The sequence below is a fragment of the Bombus terrestris genome, chromosome 3, assembly GCF_910591885.1.
Source record: "Bombus terrestris chromosome 3, iyBomTerr1.2, whole genome shotgun sequence".
Lineage (NCBI taxonomy): Eukaryota > Metazoa > Arthropoda > Insecta > Hymenoptera > Apidae > Bombus > Bombus terrestris.
In genome coordinates, this window is record NC_063271.1 from 12893512 (window position 1) to 12912219 (window position 18708).

An 18708-nucleotide genomic window follows, 5' to 3' on the forward strand; every position below is an offset into this window, starting at 1 on the left:
AAACATGCAAGATTCACAATTTATATTAAAATACGATTTAATGGCATGATTTATTTAGAGATATATATCTAAAAATGTATTTAAAACTATGCTACTGAAACTATACTATATTGTGTTCTATGATATAGATATTTTGTTCTACGATTAAAAAGAGAAGTAAGTTTGTTTATGCCATTTTACCTCAACGCTGCTTAATTGTGCCAATTCTTCTAAATCGCTATGAGATAATCTCGCTTCGTTGGCAGTGGCTGCAGTAGTTGTACGATGAACTCGTCTTCCACCAGGATGAATCCAAATTTCTCTTCTTAGTCCGCCGCCAATATTGTTCGCTCCCTCTTTCTCTTTCATCCTGGCTCGTTCTTTCCATTCTCTCTCCTCTTTCCGTTTCCGTTCCGTCGATTCATACTATTAGAATACATTACAATTGAATCCTATATGTAGCTTGTTATGAAATTAAGGACAGCATAGGGCATAGCGTAAATGAGAGTTCATTGTCTTTATAGGAGTCCTGTCAATTATCCTATTACATCTAAATTCTCTCAAATACTAATGAAAGATACAAGCATCATATGTGTAAAGCGTAAAAGGCTCTTTAAATGTTTGTATCTTTCGATTGCACTTATTTAAAAAATATGCATGCTAGTATCATGTGCGAAACAGTGCTAGTAACTAACAGAAATGGTGCTTTTATTTATAAAAAATAATTCAGCAAAATGCAGCGGACTATACTCAAAAAATGTTCAAACTATATGTTTCTATTCTCCGTAAATACTACCGTCTCAAATCACTAATTACGCTATCAGTTATATTTAAGCATAGAATGATTTGCTTTCAAGTACTTATGATTGTGCGAAAAATATTGACTTTTATACATTGGACTATTAATAGTCGAAAGCGTGCGAGAAGGCATATGATGCGCAAAGAAAATTTATAAGAAAAATCCAATGCAAATAAAACAAAGGTATATTAAACGGTTTGAAAATAAAGAGGACTACTTCAAGCTTTAGTTAAGATAACCGGTACTTAGAGATATCACACCAAGTATCGAAATTTACTTACATAATGTAGATACTGGCAGCAAAACAAAATCAAAATATTATTAACGTTAGTATTAATACAAACATATAAGAAAATACTTAAATTTTTGTCTTACCTTCTTCCTGTTTTCATCAAAAAGTGCTATTAAACTCTCCCTCGCAGAATGGAAAGGATTAGATGCCATAAGAGATCGCATATAATAATACACCGCATCCAACTTTCGCCTCTAGAATCAAAATTCATATTTAATTTGTTTAATTTTATTTACTGTTTTTTTCATTCATCGTACACAAAGTGAAAATACGTACAGCATAATGTGCTAGTAATGCAAGCTGGTTGTAAGGCCTTCCATTCTTTGGATTAAGTTGTTGTGCTTTCAAATACCATCTAAAAGAGAATAAAAGTTTGCATAAAATAATGTCGTCTTTATAGGACGTAATAATAATGTGTCTATTTCCTACTTACTGCCGAGACTTTCCATAATTATTTGTTTCATTTGCCTGTTCTCTATATCTCGCCAAATCACCCAAAAATAGATATATTTTTTGCGCACTTACTAAGGCTAAACCTAAGATCCCAAGACCCTTAGGCAAAGTCGACGATGCAAGAAATGTATCCAATTTAAATTCGTATTTCGTTTCAAGAACAGTCAACAAACTCTCTAAATACACGGTACCATCGTCAATAATTTTTAACATAATTTTTTTATAATGTTCTCGACCTTCAGAACTTTCTTTAGGCATGCCTTTTCGCAGCATTTCGATCATATTATAAAAAAGTATTTTCCAAAAATGTTGTTCAACGTTCTCAGCTTGACAAAATTTGATATCAGTCTCGAGCAAAGTTTTTAAACTTTCTTGTAGAAAGTGTCGTATATACAAAACCCTCTCCCAATTTGATGTAAAACCACCGGAACTTAGTATCCACTGCAATTCTAAATCAGCACGTTCTATATCCAAGAGTAAGTAAGGATTTTTAGCTAATCGAAAACTGTCAAATGAAGAATTATAAATTATTATTAGGATAATTATACTTATTTTTATTCATGATTTGCAATATATTTATTGATTTTACATACCTATCGGAGTAAGGATCATACCATGAAGGTCTTATATTTCCAAATTGGTCATTTGTCATGTATGGTGGTGGCACGCCATCCAAATGCGTTCCCTGGAAGTTATGATGAGTAGAACTAATACCCCCATGGGATTGAAACACTGGTATACTTGAACCTTGAGATGTAATTTCACTTTCTCTGAATGTAAAACATTCAATAAATCGATTAATTCTATTATAAAGAAATTAATTAACTTAATAAAGAATTAAGAAGTACAAAAAACTTTTTTTATATATTTATACCTTTGTACTGCTGCTCTACTACTAGGAGAGGTAATAACGATTGGCTTATTAGGATTATTGGGATCAAATAACGTTCTTTGTTGTTGCACTCCTTGTTGCCTCGAAGTTTGATGATTAGGCGGAGATTGGCTAGTATCAGGTAACACCAAAACACCCGGTGGTTGAGAACTGGTATATCCAGTGGGTGATGCTTGATGTGCTGTTAAAGTATTTGCTAACGTGACAGAATGTGAAGAAACACTAGGTGTTTGTCGGCCATCGTCAGAATCACAAACTGACATTTTTCTACCTGTTCTCCAATTTTCATCTAAATATCGATCGGACGCTCTGAAAGTCATGTATCAATAAAATAATGATATTAATTCCTAACTTAGACAACACAAAATATATGCTTTTTAAAACAATTTATATGAGGCTGTCCAGAACGTAATACCTGTTTATGTATGAAAGCTATAAAAAACAATGGAATATGCTTATAGAAGGATTTATTCATAAGCTGGCATATGAAATTTCCATATGAAATTTCGTGTTGAAATAACTAGTACTGTCCTTGTTTCATACGTTTAAAATAGCGATGCAAATTGAAAATCACGCCAATGATGGATTGTCATACCTTTGCACCTTTCGAATGCTGAAAACGTTCGTCCAAAATAAATGTACCGCCAAATTACAATAGTTTTCGATTTAAAAAAAAGACGAGCAAAATTGAAAGAGTTTTTGGATGAATGAAACGCCTTGTAGGAAACACTGATTTAAAGGACGTGAAACACTAGTTATCTGAACTCGTGGCAGAAGTGTAACGGAGAAGCGGTGGTTGTATTGAAAAATAGCTAAGTATTATATAAAGTATAATAATAAAGTTATAAATGAAGAAAACTTTTCAAAATGCATTTATATTGTTGTAACTTTAAAACGGATATTACTTTCTGGACGTCCCTCGCATATACATACCTATGTCGATGAAGGTCATCAAAGTTTCGATTACCACCACGATAACTTCTATCTTTGCTAGATTCTCGACTACGTTGTATAATATTACGGTGTCTTTTGTGGTCATATCTCCTACTACTGTTATTGTTTTTTTGATTATTGTTATAGTTATCATTTTCTCTATTTTGCTGATTATTTTGCCGATCACGACTATTAACACGAGCTTTATCTATGCTATTACTCCTTAAAACATATAGGAAAATAAATTTACTATAAAATAAATTCCTATTCTTAATATGTAAATTGTAAAGTATATAAATAATAGCTATAAATTTTGGCAATTCTTACCTTCCTTGATCTACCGCGTGTTTCTTCTCACGCTTTTTTTTTTTACGTCGATTATGACTACTTGTTGTAGTTTCATTTCCTGACACATTAACATTTTCACGTAAACTCAATACAGATGAACTACGACTTGCACGCTCAGCTTCTAGCTTCTCACTTAATTCAACGTCTTCACTCCAATCCTATGTATAATATATGTATTCAAATACGATTATATGTTTCTGCACAATGATAAATGTATTTACAATTTACAATGAAATACTTACAAATGGATGTTCAACAGATATATTTAACGCAGTGTTGATAGATTCACCTTTTGATGAACTGACACCTGAATTTTGTTGACCGTTCTTTTTTTCTTGTATTGTATTACGCTCAGATGTATTGCTACACCGTTGCCTTAAAAAAATCAAAACATAATTAATAATGATATTAGAAACATAAATATTTATTTATAAATAATCATTACGTTTGAGTGCGGTGAAAAGCTGGAGATGGAGATATTCCTCGACGATGACTCTCTGGCGATATTTGACGTTTGTTTACACTGGACATTGAAGTAACGGGTGATGCTGATGATGGCGGTGGTATCGTTGAACTATCTACTCGACTTAAACTTTCCATACTAGTATACATAGTACTATTACTGCCACGACGATCGTAAGATCTACTTTTAAAAGATACGAAAATTATATTAAATTGCTATTGTCCATATAATAAAATACAATATTAAGAATATCACAAAATATAATACACATTTATAAATTATGTTCCTATAATTATATAAATTATATACCTTTGCATAAATTCTTGGCTTGGTGTATGAGATCTGGAACTTGGAGCTGAATACTGATCAGGTGTAACACACCTAAAAACGTTTGTTGAACTTTCTAAATCTTCTGGTCTAAGTCTACCTCTACCTCTAGCTCGTGATGGTGTTGTATTAGACCAGCTAGTTTGTGGAGGTAATGGACCAGATGGAGGTAAACTTTGCATCGTTTGTGAATGTTGCATTGCAGGTGGAAAATTATAGTTTGACGGTGCCTTTAAAAAGATAATTTACATTTAACAAAAAATTTAACAAAGTTTAATCAAATTTTATAAGATAATATTAATTTTACCTGAAATGAAGCACTATTGCTATTCCATGTATCTTCAGACGGTGAGGAACTTGGTGGTAAGGGCAAACCATTATCCAAAAAGTATTTTTTCTGAAGTCTAGGTGGTAAGCGTTTTATTTTTACTTTTTTTGGCAAACTATCTTTAGTACCACCCCATTTCCCTGATGGTGGTTTGCCTTGAAACTTTTCTGGATGTCCAGCAGGTTCTACACTACGTGTATCTCTAGTACGATTGAAATCATTTAAGTGATTCGTTGTTGCAAAAAGAGGTTCTGAACCCTAAACAAATAAATAAATATTGTAAATTAGTTTTATAAAGAAATTCTTTGGACAATGTAAAATATCAACTTATTATTTCAGACCTGTCTAACTTCACGAGAACTATCTTTCCTATTTCCATAACCTCTGTTAGATAAAGGAGAGTCAGATCGCCAACGCTCTTCATTTTCATTACCGTGCCGAGTTCTTCGATTACCTGAATATCTTTTATCATGCTCATCTCGGTTTTTACTTCCACTTTCGCTATTTCTTCTACCATGACCACTTAACCGATTACATTGACTATCACTTTTATGACTACGATTCGAATGAGAATCACGATCTTCACTATGCTCTCTCTCTTGATCCTGATCCCAACCTCCTTGATTGGGAGATCTAAGAGATAAGAATTATATTTTTATTCAACCCATTAATAATAAAACAAAATTATATTTTATGGAATTCACCTATTTGTTACATCTTGTTCAGCTAATGCTTCTTTTACTTTTTTAGGTACATATAATAGCTGTTCTGGTTTCTTAGTTTTCCTTCTTGAATCTCCAGAATTACTATTTTGAGAAGAACCTTGTGCCTGTTCAATGTTTGTAACGCTTCTGTAATTAATATTTAGATCATTCAATTTTTCTGTTACATTTTTAACTTGAGATGATGGTGGATTATTTTGATTTTGGTTGGATTTATTGAGTTGTGACTGTTTTAAACGATGTTGGACGGAGCTAGATTTAGGTTTCTCCCGTGAAATATTTTCATTATCTAAATCATCTGAAGATCTTCCTGATTTTCGAAGAGGTCCACTTCCTGGCCTATATAAAGCTTGAGGTGCTCTATTTCCTCCACCTTTCATTCCTATTGACCTATCCTCTTCTAATTTTGAATTATCTGGAAATATAAAATTTCACATCTTCTAAGTAAAGTACGTATATCTTAATTATCTAATATATTATATTTATCCTTACAACATTATAATTTAGTTTAATTTGAAGTATATACAAAATTAAAAATAATATGTTGAATAAATTAAATATAAATGAAATTGTGTTTGGAGTTATTAACTATTTATTAATATGTATAGCATTATAATAAATGAAATTTAATAAATGATAATATGTTCATAATCAATGTTCAAACATTATCACTGTTTAAACTGAAAGATTAAACTTAAAGATATATCTAAATCAAAAACATATTAAAATTGCTAGATCTTACACGATAGTAATATTATACTTATTATAGTAATATTATACAGTAAATATACTGAATATTATGAAAAAAAATAAATAAATAATTCATATCACAAATTGAATAAGGAATAAATACAATATTCTTGTTTATGAAAGCATTAATATTCCATATATAAGTTATATATTTCAGTCATAAATGATTGCTCTAAAATTTATTAAATTATGGTTGGAGGTATATGTATAATGTATCTATAACTGTAATAGTCTTTTCCAATGTTTTTAGCATATTAGATGACAGAAGTTCGTTCATATACGATAATTAAGTATTGCTATTAGTTAAATATAACACTTTGCTAAGTGCAATAACTAATAGTGATTGTTGACACTCTTGACAGTAACTGAAGTTATCAATTTACGAGAATTAGGAATAAAAGTTATATAACCCTTAACTGCTCAAGATAAATTTGCAATTTCTATAAAAATCTAATACGAATTATAATATATGCTAAATTTACTTCTTACATTGGTTAAATTTCACAACATATCACAGCATAATTCCCGCTGTATTTTTAGGTTAGCTTGTTTGGTGAGGTTAGCTCTGTAAATGCACCTAACAGAATTGAAAAGGGGCATGTGTGTTTATTACGTACACACGAAATATAATCACGGGATTACAAATTAAGATATTTATATTATTCAGCGAAATAATTTTTTTCAAGGTACCTTGTAAAAATTCTCCCCACTTTTTGCGTCCTTTGTCGCGGTTCGCCATATTGAAGTACAATCACATCCAAATTTTTTAAAATCAGAATTTACTTCCAATCATGTATTACGTTGATACAAAAGCTCTAGAATTAATTACTAATTAATTTCAATAAACAATAAAAAATGCTAGCAGAAATAGATTTTACATACTACTTAATAAATTAATGAACTATTCTATTGTTTATTTAAATATTTTATTATTACTAAAAATAATTATGAACAAATATATTATTTAATTGTAAAATATGATTTTAGTTTACAAAATGTAATAGTACAGTTTATATATTGCACATTAAAGTAATTTTTATAACTGTTTATTCAAACAGAATAAAACGATCTTCTTAAAATTTATCACACTCGACTAAAACATTTTCTATGATATTTGATAGGAACATAATAATTAAATAAATTAATATAATGCTCATAATAGTAACGTAATACCTATCCAATAACACTATAAATAATCGTAACAGATAAATGATATTTAATGATATATATACAAATATACATATTGTACGTATATGCATATATTTCAGTATTATACATATTAAACAATTTATTTCACATTCATGAAAAGTTAACTATAGATAACAGTAACAAAATTTCATTTTGGTATTAAATATACAAAATCAATTTTATAAAATTAAGATTAAATAAATACTGGGGATTATAGATTTTTGCGTCATATTTAGTTATATATCTATTGTATTCTACAAAAATATTCTTATTGCATATATTTTAAGGATTACTTGGTATTTACATTATATTTGTTGCCAATTATTATATGTAAAATGAACATAAAAGAGACTTCTGTAAAACGTAAAATATTGAGTTTTTCCTAGTAGAAAGTAATGGTATAATAATATATAACCTTAATATATTTAGCTGTATTTCAGTTTAGGGGACATAAAATTATTGTCTCTTTTTTATATATATTATAACAATTTTTGACACATAGAATCCGAAAATGCAAGTCTTAACATTAGGAATCTAGCGATTCGAAAGTTATGTATATGTAAAGTTTAGCGTTTTTATCACAGAAGTTTAGCGTATTTTACACGTTAATTTGACGCCATGTTGGCTTCTATCCATGATTCGTCCAATGAGTAGAGTCGCTGACTGTAAACAAATGCACGTGGGTGGCGGAATTTTAAATCGTGAGTATTGGATTAGGTTTGAGCACGTAGACTTTTATACATTTGGACAGGTTTGAGTTACGTTTTATTCTCCGGACATCGCGCCATGAGGCGACCGATTACATTTATGTATACAAACCTATATAAACTGATATTCGATGAAGTTCAATTCAATGCTTATCTGTACGGACCAATCACATGATGGATAGAAACAATATGGTGTCATACTAACCTGTACAATGCGTTAAAAATGCTCGGTTTTATATACACATAATTCCTGAACCGCTGAATTTATAGAGTTAAGGCTAGCATTTTTTCATTCTCCGCGGCGAAAAATATTAAATAACAAAAAACAAGTCGATAATTTTATATTCCCTAAGCCGAAGTTAAACTATATATTTCTTTCAAATACTTATTCTTATCGGTCAAATGTTTACTCCGCTTGTTATTATTAATCGTAGATTAACAACCGCTGCAAGATGCAAACGGCGAGTTGTTGTTACAGGAATGGGTATAGTATGTCCTCTGGGAATTGGTGTACAAAATGCTTGGCAAGCGCTTATTAATTCTAAATCAGGTATCACCAAATTGACTAATCCGGAATATGACAAGCTACCTTGCAAAGTTGGTAAGTGTTTTATATATCTTTATGTGTTCTAAATAAATTTGTATAAATATCTCAAATTTTTACATTCTATAATAAATTTCCAATATATAGGGTGATTCATAAATACATATCCATACTTCAGGGAATGAATCTACACATTGAAATAAGTAAAAGACATCATATGAACACATGTCTTATGTACTTTAGTTTTTAAGTTATAGATGATCAAGGAAAATGTTCAAAGTCTGTCCTGTATCTCAATATATACATTGCAAGTCTTAATATTGTTGTATACACAATTGAAACATATTTTGATCTGTGTACAGTTTATAATTTTTCTTATTTCTACTTCTACAATACATGAATAATGAACTTGCAAGGACATAATATTGATTCTCTAAAACTCTATCTAATTCAAGACATGACAAGCTTCTGCAATATATACATTCAATGCTGAAGTAAGCAATTATGTAGAATATATGATTATATTATGTTTCTTATTTATTTTAATGTGTACATTCAACATCTAAAGTATGCATTTGTGAATTATCCTATATATAATACAATAATATTTTGATAGCTGCATTAGTACCTAAAGGAAATGGTCCTGATGAATTGGATATTGATTCATATTTTACAAAAAGTGAATTACGTACAATGTGCCCAGCTACTCCTTATGCTTTGATAGCTACAGAAGAAGCATTGAATGATGCAAATTGGAAACCAAACAATGAAACTGATAAACGAGATACAGGAGTAGCAGTAGGAATTGGAATGATAGATTTAATTGATGTATGCACAACATACGAAGCCTTAAAAAAAGGATATAACAAAGTTAGTCCTTATTTTGTGCCAAGAATATTAACAAATATGGCTGCAGGACAAATTAGTATTAAATATGGTCTTCGTGGCCCGAATCATTCTGTGTCAACAGCATGTGCAACTGGAGCACATGCAATTGGTATTATAAGTTTGAACAAAGATCAAAAATATTTTCTGTTTACTATGATTATGTAATATAACCAATTTCTAGGTGATGCATTTCGTTTTATTCGTGGGGGAGAAACAAGTGTAATGATATGTGGTGGGGCAGAAGCATGCATCAGTCCTCTTGCTATAGCTGCTTTTTGTAGACTTCGAGCATTGAGTACTAACAAAAATGATTTTCCGTATGAAGCATCAAGACCATTTGATAAGGATAGGGATGGATTTGTTATGGGAGAAGGTGCTGCAATACTAGTGTTGGAAGAATTAAATCATGCACTTGAAAGAAAAGCTAATATTTATGCAGAAGTGTTAGGGTATGGTTTATCTGGTGATGCAACACATTTGACTGCACCTAGTGAAGATGGTACAGGTGCTATATTAGCCATGGACAGAGCGGTGAAAGATGCCGGTATAGAAACTGTAGAAATAACTTTTATTAATGCACATGCAACTTCAACCCCTTTAGGTGATGGTATTGAACTGAAAGCTATAGAATCATTTATGGGACAACATAGTAAAAACGTAACTGTCTCTAGTACAAAAGGTGCACACGGTCATTTGTTAGGTGCAGCAGGAAACTTAGAAGCTGTTTTTACTATTCTGGCAATAAAAGAGAGTGTAATTCCACCAACATTAAATTTGCATAATTTGGATACAGAAACATCCTTAAATTTTGCTCCTAATATAAAGAAAAATTGGAATACAACCTCTAGACGCGTGGCATTAAAAAATGCTTTTGGTTTTGGTGGAACAAATGCATGCTTATGCTTTGCACAATATAATGAATAAGTTGATCATTAAACTAAAACTAGTTTGAAAAGAAGCATAATACACGACGTAGTCCAAACTAGTCATTCCTCAATGTACATTAATTAATACATATATAGATGGCGGGGATTTAAATAGGAACACTGAAATATTTCTGTTACTAGCAGTTGTCTGAAAAATCTCCAAAGCACAAAGTTATATTATTTAGAAGGGCACATACAATAGTAAATAAAATTTCTTCTAAAATTCATTTTTTTTAAATGAGATTTTAAGATTATCGTATTTTTTAATATATTAATCAATTCATCTCTTCATTCTCTATAAAAATATATTATCCTATTTATGTCAAAAGCTATTAGTTTAGTTTTAGTTTTAACCTTAATTTTGTCAAATGTATAAAAGATAAAGACAATGTAAACACGAAAATACCGCTTCGTTTCTTCCCTTGTCTTTCATATATTATAATTGACAAAATTAAAGTTAAAACTAAAACTAAACAATAGCTAGCTCATACATAAACATAAACACCTTTTACCTTTTTATAAGAAATACCGAGATGGATTGATTAATCTATTAAAATAAACGACCCTAATAAAACAGACGACGATGATATTGAAATCTCATAAAAGAATGACTTCCAGAAAAAATTTTATCTACCATTACTAAGCAGTATAATTTTTAACTCTTGAGTTTTTTCATATGACCACTAATAATGGAGATATTTCTGTGTTCCCATTTAAATGCTCCACACGGCGAAGGTCGCATCTGAAAAACGATATATATGCATAATTTTACTTTTTTATAAGAAAATACATTTGAGATTGAAGTTTAAATATGTTTAATACTTTTATCTAATGTATAATATGAAACTCTTGTAATATATTATCTGAGAAGAAAGCAAAATATTTTATATTATTATAGAAAATTGTACAAAAAAGATATAACTTGAAATAATATAATACATAATGGAATACAATATTTATTTTGTATTAATATTTAATATTTCTTGGCCATTTTATTATTACAACATTTACATTCATTTTGCAAGGAAACAAATCCAAAAAAATAAAATCCTCTTAAAAGTACATAGTAATTTATACAATTATTTACTACGTGCAGTTGATCGTTATTCGCCATATTTTATGACCAATACATGCTCACAAAAATTATCATTTAATATTTAATCATACATACAAGCATGTAGAAATCAGTCTCATAATTCTGATCACTGACAAATATCTGTGCATTAATGCAACAATTCATATGTATTTCTTTTAATCCAGTTTTCAGAATTAATATTTGACTACAAACTTTGCTTTCATTCATTTACAATTACAATTTTGATCTACAAATGTCTTTTAGTTTTATAAATTCAGCTACATAGAAAACAACAGAATTCAAGGCATAATTGTTTCTTGGTACCTCTAGTTTATTAGATGCAATTCTTTGCTTACAGATAAACCATACCATACGATGTTCGTACGATGTATATCTTCAACAATATCTTATTCACATAGGAAGTTTGACATCCAATGATAACAGTTATATGAAATACATCTATTGCACTCCTGTTTATCTACTGGCAGTAAATCAATATAAAAAAGAAAGATTGTATCCTATTAAGTAACTGTACCTAGTAGGAATTCTTAATTAGGAATGGTAAAAGGTTTGTGATGACTGCATAAAATAGCAAAACGTCTTCTCAGTGTTTGACGCAGTTCTTGTCGCTTTTCAAGGACTTGGCACATTCGAGATTTAAATTCCAATACTTCCTCAGCTGGAATATAACTTTCTTTTTCTTCGTCGCCTGATAAATAAGAATCCTGAAAAAAAAACAAATCATATTGGAGATAAAAACAAAGTCCTAGATGAAATTCTGAATTTGAACAAATTACGCACTTACTTCTAACATTTGTGTAAGTGTTAAACCCCCACCCCTTTCCTTTAACAACGAGATACCAGAACTGGAATGAACAAGTTTTTCAGATGGTCTTATATCGTGACAGTCCCTCTCATGGTTACAACATCCATCGCTACAAGCTACTTCCGATCCTTCTGGAGTACTAGGAAGGGAAGAACTGCTAATGTTATGCTCCGACGAATAACCACAATCTTGCGACGATTGTTCACTTGAAGAACGACTTTTCCTTTCTGAGATTGACAATTCGAAACGTTTCTTCATTTCTATCCACATATTACATCTCTTGCCTGGTTTTCCGATCCAAGCATCTACTATTCCTTTAGTCATTGAATCTTTATAATCTCCTAGATGATGCCAATGATCATTTTCAATCTTTTCCGAAAGATCCTATACAATAAAAGATATTTAAATCTTATAACGCACGATAAACGATATTCAGAACATGTATTGACACATTAAATTATTACCTTACACGATTCACACGCATCAAATAATTCTTCTTCAGAAAGGTTTTTGACAGGTATATTACTTTTCTTTGTTTGATTTGCAGAAATTTTGGTCTTTAATTCAGAATGTTTTTTAATTGTATTTTTTTGCATATTTGATGATTTTTTGGGGAATGCTAATTGTGTTTGATTTTGTGATCGTGATATACCAGACTTCGATTTTTTTACACAGTCTGGGCATTTACATGTAGGTGGTCCCTTATTTTTTGGATCTAATACTTGTAACTGCAATAGACAAACAATGGTTATTAATAATAGATACATACATTTATAATTAAGTAAAGAAATATAATAATAGTCTATCTACCTTATGTTGATCTATGTTTTGCGTTGTGGGTTTTGAATCCCCACAAGCACAAGGCGTATCGCTACTACCACTTTGCTTTTTGCTTGAACACTAATAATAATTAATTTATGTCAGAATATTAAATACATAAATTTGGGAAGTCTAAATTTACAGATAATAGCATACATCACATGTATTTTCTTTTTCTTCTATCTCATATCGTCGTTCTTTCTTCTTTTTGCGTTTTAAACGTAACTTTTCTCGTCTCTGTTGTTTTGCTATTTCTTCTCTTGTTAATTCTTCATAGAGAAGTTCTAGTTGAGAAATACCTTGTTTGACTTCTACAGCCATCTGTGAAGAATCACATAATCATTTACAAGTAATTCTATTAATTTAGTAATATAAAATTTCATTATCAATTATACTTGAAAATTCCTAGATAATGCATCTACTGCAACAGCAGCTAATACTTTGCATACAGTTTCCTCTTCTCTTAATCGTCTATGAATTCTATGCAAGCGTTCAGCAACACACATTGCTAGACATGTAAGTACTTCTTCTTGAGCAATTTCTAACGTTTTTGCATGTCGTTCCCTGTAATTTAAAGGTTACTTTACAACTGAATTACAAAATATAATTATGAATGACAATATCTTGCAGGTCTATACCTCCCCATCAATTCTGGCTGTATACGTCCCATAAGATTATCCATAAAATATGGATTTGTAGGTATATGTACATGTCTATCACGTATGCAACGTCTGATCCCATAATATAAAGAAGCAACATAGCCTTTTTCTTTCTCTGGTTCAGGCTCTGTTGTTAACAGAGAAAATGCCAGCAGTACCTTTGTCCGACATTCGCCACAAAATCTATAATTGTAGATATGATACAAAAATTTGTAGACAATCATAAAAATTTATGAACTTACCGATGTTTACGTAAATACGTATCCAAAGTAGCCTCAAGGCTATTACTTTCAATCAATGAAAGTGCTAAACGACATGAATGATCCATGCAATCCCATACTTCTTTCCATGCACTTGGAGGAGGTCTCATACGCTGAATTTCTAATGAATGTAATACACATCTTCGTGATTTTTTATTTCTAGGTTGGCCTTCAACTAAACTGTTTAACCTAGTGCTATAGTAAATATTAGAATTATTGAATATCTCTAATATATTCAAGCAATATATATTCATATATATTGTATTACCTGTGTCCTTGCAACATTGTACAGAGCAACTGTGGTGATTCTAAAACATCATCTTTTATTGATAATAAACCTTCAGGTGTAATCACTAGTGGATCTAATGCTGGATGTCCTGATTTCATGAGGTCATAGAATAATCTCTCAACACTAAATGTATACAATACCAATTAATATAAAAAATTAACACATTCAATATATATATTATATTTAAATGTTTTATTATACCTTCTTCTGCAACCAACACATGGTACAGCTTGGCCTAAGATTGCAAGCATATCCTTGCATGTTACTTCAAATGAGGCCTTAATTTCTTCTTTTGTAAGCATATTAAGTTTTCTTGTAAATTCATCCAGATCTTTACCACAAACTAATGGACTATCACAGATTGCTCCTAAACCATTTATATCCATAACCATCTACAGAAAATTAAATACTACATTATAAGATTAAATTTAATTTTATTCTTTCTTGAACATTAAAGCTGAATTGTACTTATGAAAAAAAGCATATTCTTTTTATAATGTAATTATATATTTAATTTATAATATATTCTAAACATATAATTTATAATATAATAATATGTGAGTTTAGCTTTATAACATTGAATAACCAGTTTGTATTTACAGATAAAAACAAAAAATTATTTACATACAAAAGTTTTATCTAATTATAAACATATCCAAACATGATCAGTCAGAAATCTTAGACAAAGATAACAAAAAAAGTGTTTGAGTTTGTAATTATTCACAACACTGTATGTATGTATCTATATATATATTATTTTACATGGAAAATATAAACTTTATGTAATTATTAAACGATTAATAATTGTTTAGTGCAATTGGATAATTTGTGTAATTAGAAAAAAATTAAATTGAGTAATTAAAAAAATTACAATTAACAAATGAAATATATATAGGATATTTTATTAAAATTATATATTTGTATTTATTTTAGTCTTTCTTATATATGAAATAAAAATATAGTATATCATCAACATTTTTATCAATGAATTTATAGTTCATATTTTCATGTTTATTTCCATTTATTCAATGGTATTTAATCAAAGAGTGAAAAAAACAAATCATTTTGACATTTTTTTTCAAAAAGAAAACAAATAACTTTAAAATCAAGATAAACGCGTGTGTTCAAATAAAGATTGAAAATGATTACGAAAATTTCAATTCTATGAAGTGGCAGTAATCAGTAAATATTAAGCAGAGCACTGATATCAAACATAACACACCGAATTAATTATGGTATAAGCATGCATTCATTGCCACGTTTAGGTTAAGTCAGAAATATCATGGGATGCCATTACGTAAGTCCTGTTGAACTTTAAGCTTTTAGTAACCACAAACTGTAATTAAGAAACAAATGATAGAAGAAGATTATATTCACCGTAAGATTCTCATCGACAATGAACGGCATTTGTCTTCGTGTCAAATCGACCGGGTCATCGTCCCGCCAAACGTCCACTAACTTCGCCATCACTGTTGAATTCTTCTATTAATAACAATTACCAATGCGACAATATTCAATCTTGAAGCCCGTTACGATATACGACCACGAATAATTGTAATCCACTGGTACAACTATACCAGAAAAATAAGTAGACACTATCATACGTCTGCCATTTGCAACGAGTGGTTTCTCACTTCCGCCCTGCGTGCATTGTCCCGCTTCCCTCTGTGCGTCATTTTATCCTTATTCTAAAGAGATCGTATAGTAGAGATCATGTGCATTGGTCGCTCAAGGACATTTTCCGCTAGTACATTTAAGTAATCATAAATCATTCCTAACGTTTCTTCCATATACAATTCTTTTCTTGTGATTTTAAATAGATTTGGTTAAACGGTATGTTTAAGTGTACCTGCCATCTTCACATAATTTTTGCGTTTATTCACACAATAATATGAAATCTTCGTAATTTTCTATTAAAATTATGTGTCTATAGATATCATTCCTAATTTAATTACATTTAATGATTTTATTTATCATTTTCTACCTAGTAATTTACAAATCCGAAATGCTATGATACATATAGTTTATTAAATAAAAATATCAATATGATTAACAATATTTTGATTAAGCGTAATACCTTCTTAAAACAATTTAGTATACTTGTTTACCATATAGAAAAACAAACATTTATTTAAATACGCATTACTGTATACGTACTTTCATAAAATATAATAAAATATAATATGTACTAAATTATTAAAATAAAAATTATTTAATTTATCAAAGAAAAATTTATATAGCCCGCCGATTTATTTAAGGACATCTACCACTGATACATCATAAGGCAGTAAGTACTAAATAAGAAGTTGTCCCTAAAATATATTCACATATTCTGATATAGTACATCTCTTTATTCGTTTTTTCCACAAAAAATTATGTAAAAAGTATGGCAACAGATTATATTAGATTCAATAATTAAAAACTTTTTATGTTTAGATTATGATCATTACCTCAAATTCATTTTAATATTTTATTACATGAAGGGAAACATAAACATTTACGTTAATTTTTTAATTTCTCATTTTCTTCATTATTAAATTTTTTATTTACAGCGTGCATAGCATCTACATTCCAAACACTATTAATTTATTAACGAATCTGCTTAAAATTTTGTTAAAAGAATTATGTTACCTAAGTATGTTTGGTTATTACCATTATTTGCATCTATTTTATTATACTCAAATGATTACTTGAATGGCATAAAATTTAATTTTTTGGACAAATGGTTAAATATTATTAAAAATGTGTACTGTGATCTTAAAAAATCAAATATAGAGTTAAACAAAAATACAAATCAGAAAGTATTTACATCAACTGAACTTAAGAAATATACAAATTTGAAAGATGGTTTATACATTTCAATACTAGGTCAAATTTTTGATGTCACAAAAGGTGCAAAACATTATGGTCCTGGTGCAACTTATCATGTATTCACTGGTATAATCTTTTATAACATTGCATGTGTCAATGTATTTACAAATCACATATATATATATGTATGTATATGTATAGGTATTTATGTATTTGCAGGTCGCGATGCATCTTTAGCATTTATTACTGGAGAATTTAATGATAAGGGCTTAACAGATGACATCTCCTCATTATCTATACACCAAGTTAAAGCACTGAATGATTGGGTCCAATTTTATAATAAAAACTATATTTATAAAGGTACCTAAAAACTAAGTGTTTATTTCACAATTATTTTATTATCTTACTCTTTTTAAATAGGAAAATTAAATGGTAGATATTATAATGAAGATGGTTCCCCAACTGAGGAATCTCATAATGTACAAAAAATATTAATAAATGCAAAGGAGAAACAATTTGAAGAAGCACATAAAAAGAAAATGTTTCCTCCATGTAACATAGAATGGAAGTCAGATTCTGGAACTGTAGTATGGTGTACTAAAAAGAGGTAGCCACAATGTGTAAAAATCTAGAATTTTACTGAAATCAATACTATCTTTTATTTCTAGTGGAGGAATAGAAAGAGATTGGATTGGTGTACCAAGAATGTTATTTGAATCTCCAAATTCTAAGGAATATAGATGTGCTTGTGTAAAACTTGATAGTAAAGAATATGAAGAGACCAAAGGCATGTTGAGAGAATATTCTCAATGTCCAAAATCTTCAACAAAATGTGCCGTGAAAACAGAATACTAATAAAGAATAAAGACTAATATTATAAATTTTAATGTTGACATTTACAATTATATGTAAATATTTATTTAATTTGATTGTTTCTTACATCTATGAAACTATTCTTTCTGATTGAAACTAATCATTTTTATATCTTCTGTAGCATTCTTAAAATTGTAAATAATTTGTAATACAAAATATAGTATATTTATCACGAAGAATATAATGGTTATTATTTTTATCGTTAAACGATTTTTTTAAAATAAATATTCATATTTTTTTTTTAATATGTAGAGTCTTTTATTGTATACTGATTTTAAAATTCATAGAACTTTTTATTATTATTTAATATATATCTATTCCGTACATTTCATTGATGAACGTGTAAAAGATAAATGTTGAATATCCATACATTCATATATAAATATAAACTACCTTATATACATAAAGATGTTATGATGTAAATACACTAAATAATCAAAATTTAGTAAATATGTATATAACTAAAAAAAAATTTTGAAATTAATATAAATTTACAAATTATATTGTTTTTAAGATAAAATTACGTGTAAGCTTTAATTATTGTTTTAATGTAAAAA

The 18708-nt window shown here is 29.3% G+C and overlaps 4 protein-coding genes across 16 annotated transcripts in view; 2 read left to right on the forward strand and 2 right to left on the reverse strand.

Annotated features, from left to right (window-relative positions):
• Positions 1–7099, reverse strand: part of LOC100651950 (telomerase-binding protein EST1A) — a 147341-nt gene extending 140242 nt beyond the window's left edge. Inside the window, exons 1-17 of one of the 5 annotated variants that reach the window (XM_048414762.1) lie at positions 6977–6992; positions 6776–6863; positions 5519–5951; positions 5156–5447; positions 4794–5072; positions 4469–4716; positions 4142–4342; positions 3939–4071; positions 3676–3854; positions 3349–3570; positions 2398–2724; positions 2117–2293; positions 1504–2028; positions 1347–1425; positions 1154–1264; positions 1060–1071; positions 181–405 (exon numbers count right to left, since the gene is read on the reverse strand). In XM_048414762.1, coding sequence (XP_048270719.1) covers positions 181–405; positions 1060–1071; positions 1154–1264; positions 1347–1425; positions 1504–2028; positions 2117–2293; positions 2398–2724; positions 3349–3570; positions 3676–3854; positions 3939–4071; positions 4142–4342; positions 4469–4716; positions 4794–5072; positions 5156–5447; positions 5519–5916 — 3408 coding nt within the window. In that variant the 5' untranslated portion in view covers positions 5917–5951; positions 6776–6863; positions 6977–6992. Of the gene's footprint in view, positions 1–180; positions 406–1059; positions 1072–1153; positions 1265–1346; positions 1426–1503; positions 2029–2116; positions 2294–2397; positions 2725–3348; positions 3571–3675; positions 3855–3938; positions 4072–4141; positions 4343–4468; positions 4717–4793; positions 5073–5155; positions 5448–5518; positions 5952–6775; positions 6864–6976 lie in introns of all 5 variants that reach the window. The other 4 variants (XM_020868400.2, XM_020868399.2, XM_003394626.4 and 1 more) reach the window with 4 other exon arrangements.
• A 980-nt stretch (positions 7100–8079) lies between these two features.
• LOC100651277 (3-oxoacyl-[acyl-carrier-protein] synthase, mitochondrial) lies at positions 8080–11148 on the forward strand. Of its 4 annotated transcripts, none has more exons than XM_012321103.3 (4): positions 8080–8175; positions 8616–8782; positions 9342–9722; positions 9795–11148. In XM_012321103.3, exons 2-4 carry the CDS (start codon positions 8662–8664, stop codon positions 10535–10537), a joined length of 1245 nt encoding a protein of 414 aa, XP_012176493.1. In that variant the 5' UTR covers positions 8080–8175; positions 8616–8661; the 3' UTR covers positions 10538–11148. The 4 variants fall into 4 exon arrangements, with proteins under 4 accessions (XP_012176493.1, XP_048270721.1, XP_012176494.1 ...); XM_048414764.1 differs by having other exon boundaries at positions 8090–8175; positions 8660–8782; XM_012321104.3 differs by lacking the exon at positions 8080–8175 and having other exon boundaries at positions 8223–8782; positions 9450–9722.
• Positions 11149–11924: 776 nt separating this feature from the next.
• LOC100650677 (gametogenetin-binding protein 2-like) lies at positions 11925–16141 on the reverse strand. 3 transcript variants are annotated; one of them, XM_012321099.3, is made up of 11 exons: positions 15845–16141; positions 14669–14834; positions 14447–14590; positions 14161–14373; positions 13898–14101; positions 13655–13823; positions 13416–13580; positions 13251–13340; positions 12905–13168; positions 12420–12824; positions 11925–12339 (listed from the first exon to the last, which is right to left on the reverse strand). In XM_012321099.3, the coding sequence occupies exons 2-11, from the start codon at positions 14767–14769 to the stop codon at positions 12163–12165; spliced, it is 1932 nt and encodes a 643-aa protein (XP_012176489.1). In that variant the 5' UTR covers positions 14770–14834; positions 15845–16141; the 3' UTR covers positions 11925–12162. The 3 variants fall into 3 exon arrangements, with proteins under 3 accessions (XP_012176489.1, XP_003394664.1, XP_020724097.1); XM_003394616.4 differs by having other exon boundaries at positions 14669–14859; XM_020868438.2 differs by having other exon boundaries at positions 14669–14876.
• A 21-nt stretch (positions 16142–16162) lies between these two features.
• LOC100651516 (neuferricin) lies at positions 16163–18330 on the forward strand. Of its 4 annotated transcripts, none has more exons than XM_012321100.3 (6): positions 16163–16300; positions 16708–16754; positions 17020–17404; positions 17498–17638; positions 17699–17885; positions 17947–18330. In XM_012321100.3, the coding sequence occupies exons 3-6, from the start codon at positions 17092–17094 to the stop codon at positions 18131–18133; spliced, it is 828 nt and encodes a 275-aa protein (XP_012176490.1). In that variant the 5' UTR covers positions 16163–16300; positions 16708–16754; positions 17020–17091; the 3' UTR covers positions 18134–18330. The 4 variants fall into 4 exon arrangements, with proteins under 4 accessions (XP_012176490.1, XP_012176491.1, XP_003394670.1 ...); XM_012321101.3 differs by having other exon boundaries at positions 16164–16300; positions 16726–16754; XM_003394622.4 differs by having other exon boundaries at positions 16166–16300; positions 16694–16754.
• Positions 18331–18708: the final 378 nt, after the last annotated feature.

Excerpts from the sequence above, each read along its gene's own strand:
- LOC100651516 (XM_012321100.3), top strand. The coding sequence starts at position 17,092 with ATGTTACCTAAGTATGTTTGGTTATTACCATTATTTGCATCTATTTTA. Across the intron at positions 17,639-17,698 it reads TAAAAACTATATTTATAAAG|GAAAATTAAATGGTAGATAT; the intron begins GTACCTAAAAAC and ends CTTTTTAAATAG. Across the intron at positions 17,886-17,946 it reads GTATGGTGTACTAAAAAGAG|TGGAGGAATAGAAAGAGATT; the intron begins GTAGCCACAATG and ends TTTTATTTCTAG.
- LOC100651277 (XM_003394620.4), top strand. The coding sequence starts at position 8,584 with ATGTTTACTCCGCTTGTTATTATTAATCGTAGATTAACAACCGCTGCA. Across the intron at positions 8,783-9,341 it reads CAAGCTACCTTGCAAAGTTG|CTGCATTAGTACCTAAAGGA; the intron begins GTAAGTGTTTTA and ends ATATTTTGATAG. Across the intron at positions 9,723-9,794 it reads AACTGGAGCACATGCAATTG|GTGATGCATTTCGTTTTATT; the intron begins GTATTATAAGTT and ends ACCAATTTCTAG.
- LOC100650677 (XM_003394616.4), bottom strand. The coding sequence starts at position 15,934 with ATGGCGAAGTTAGTGGACGTTTGGCGGGACGATGACCCGGTCGATTTG. Across the intron at positions 14,102-14,160 it reads ACGTATTTACGTAAACATCG|ATTTTGTGGCGAATGTCGGA; the intron begins GTAAGTTCATAA and ends CTACAATTATAG. Across the intron at positions 13,341-13,415 it reads AAAAAGAAAATACATGTGAT|TGTTCAAGCAAAAAGCAAAG; the intron begins GTATGCTATTAT and ends AATTATTATTAG.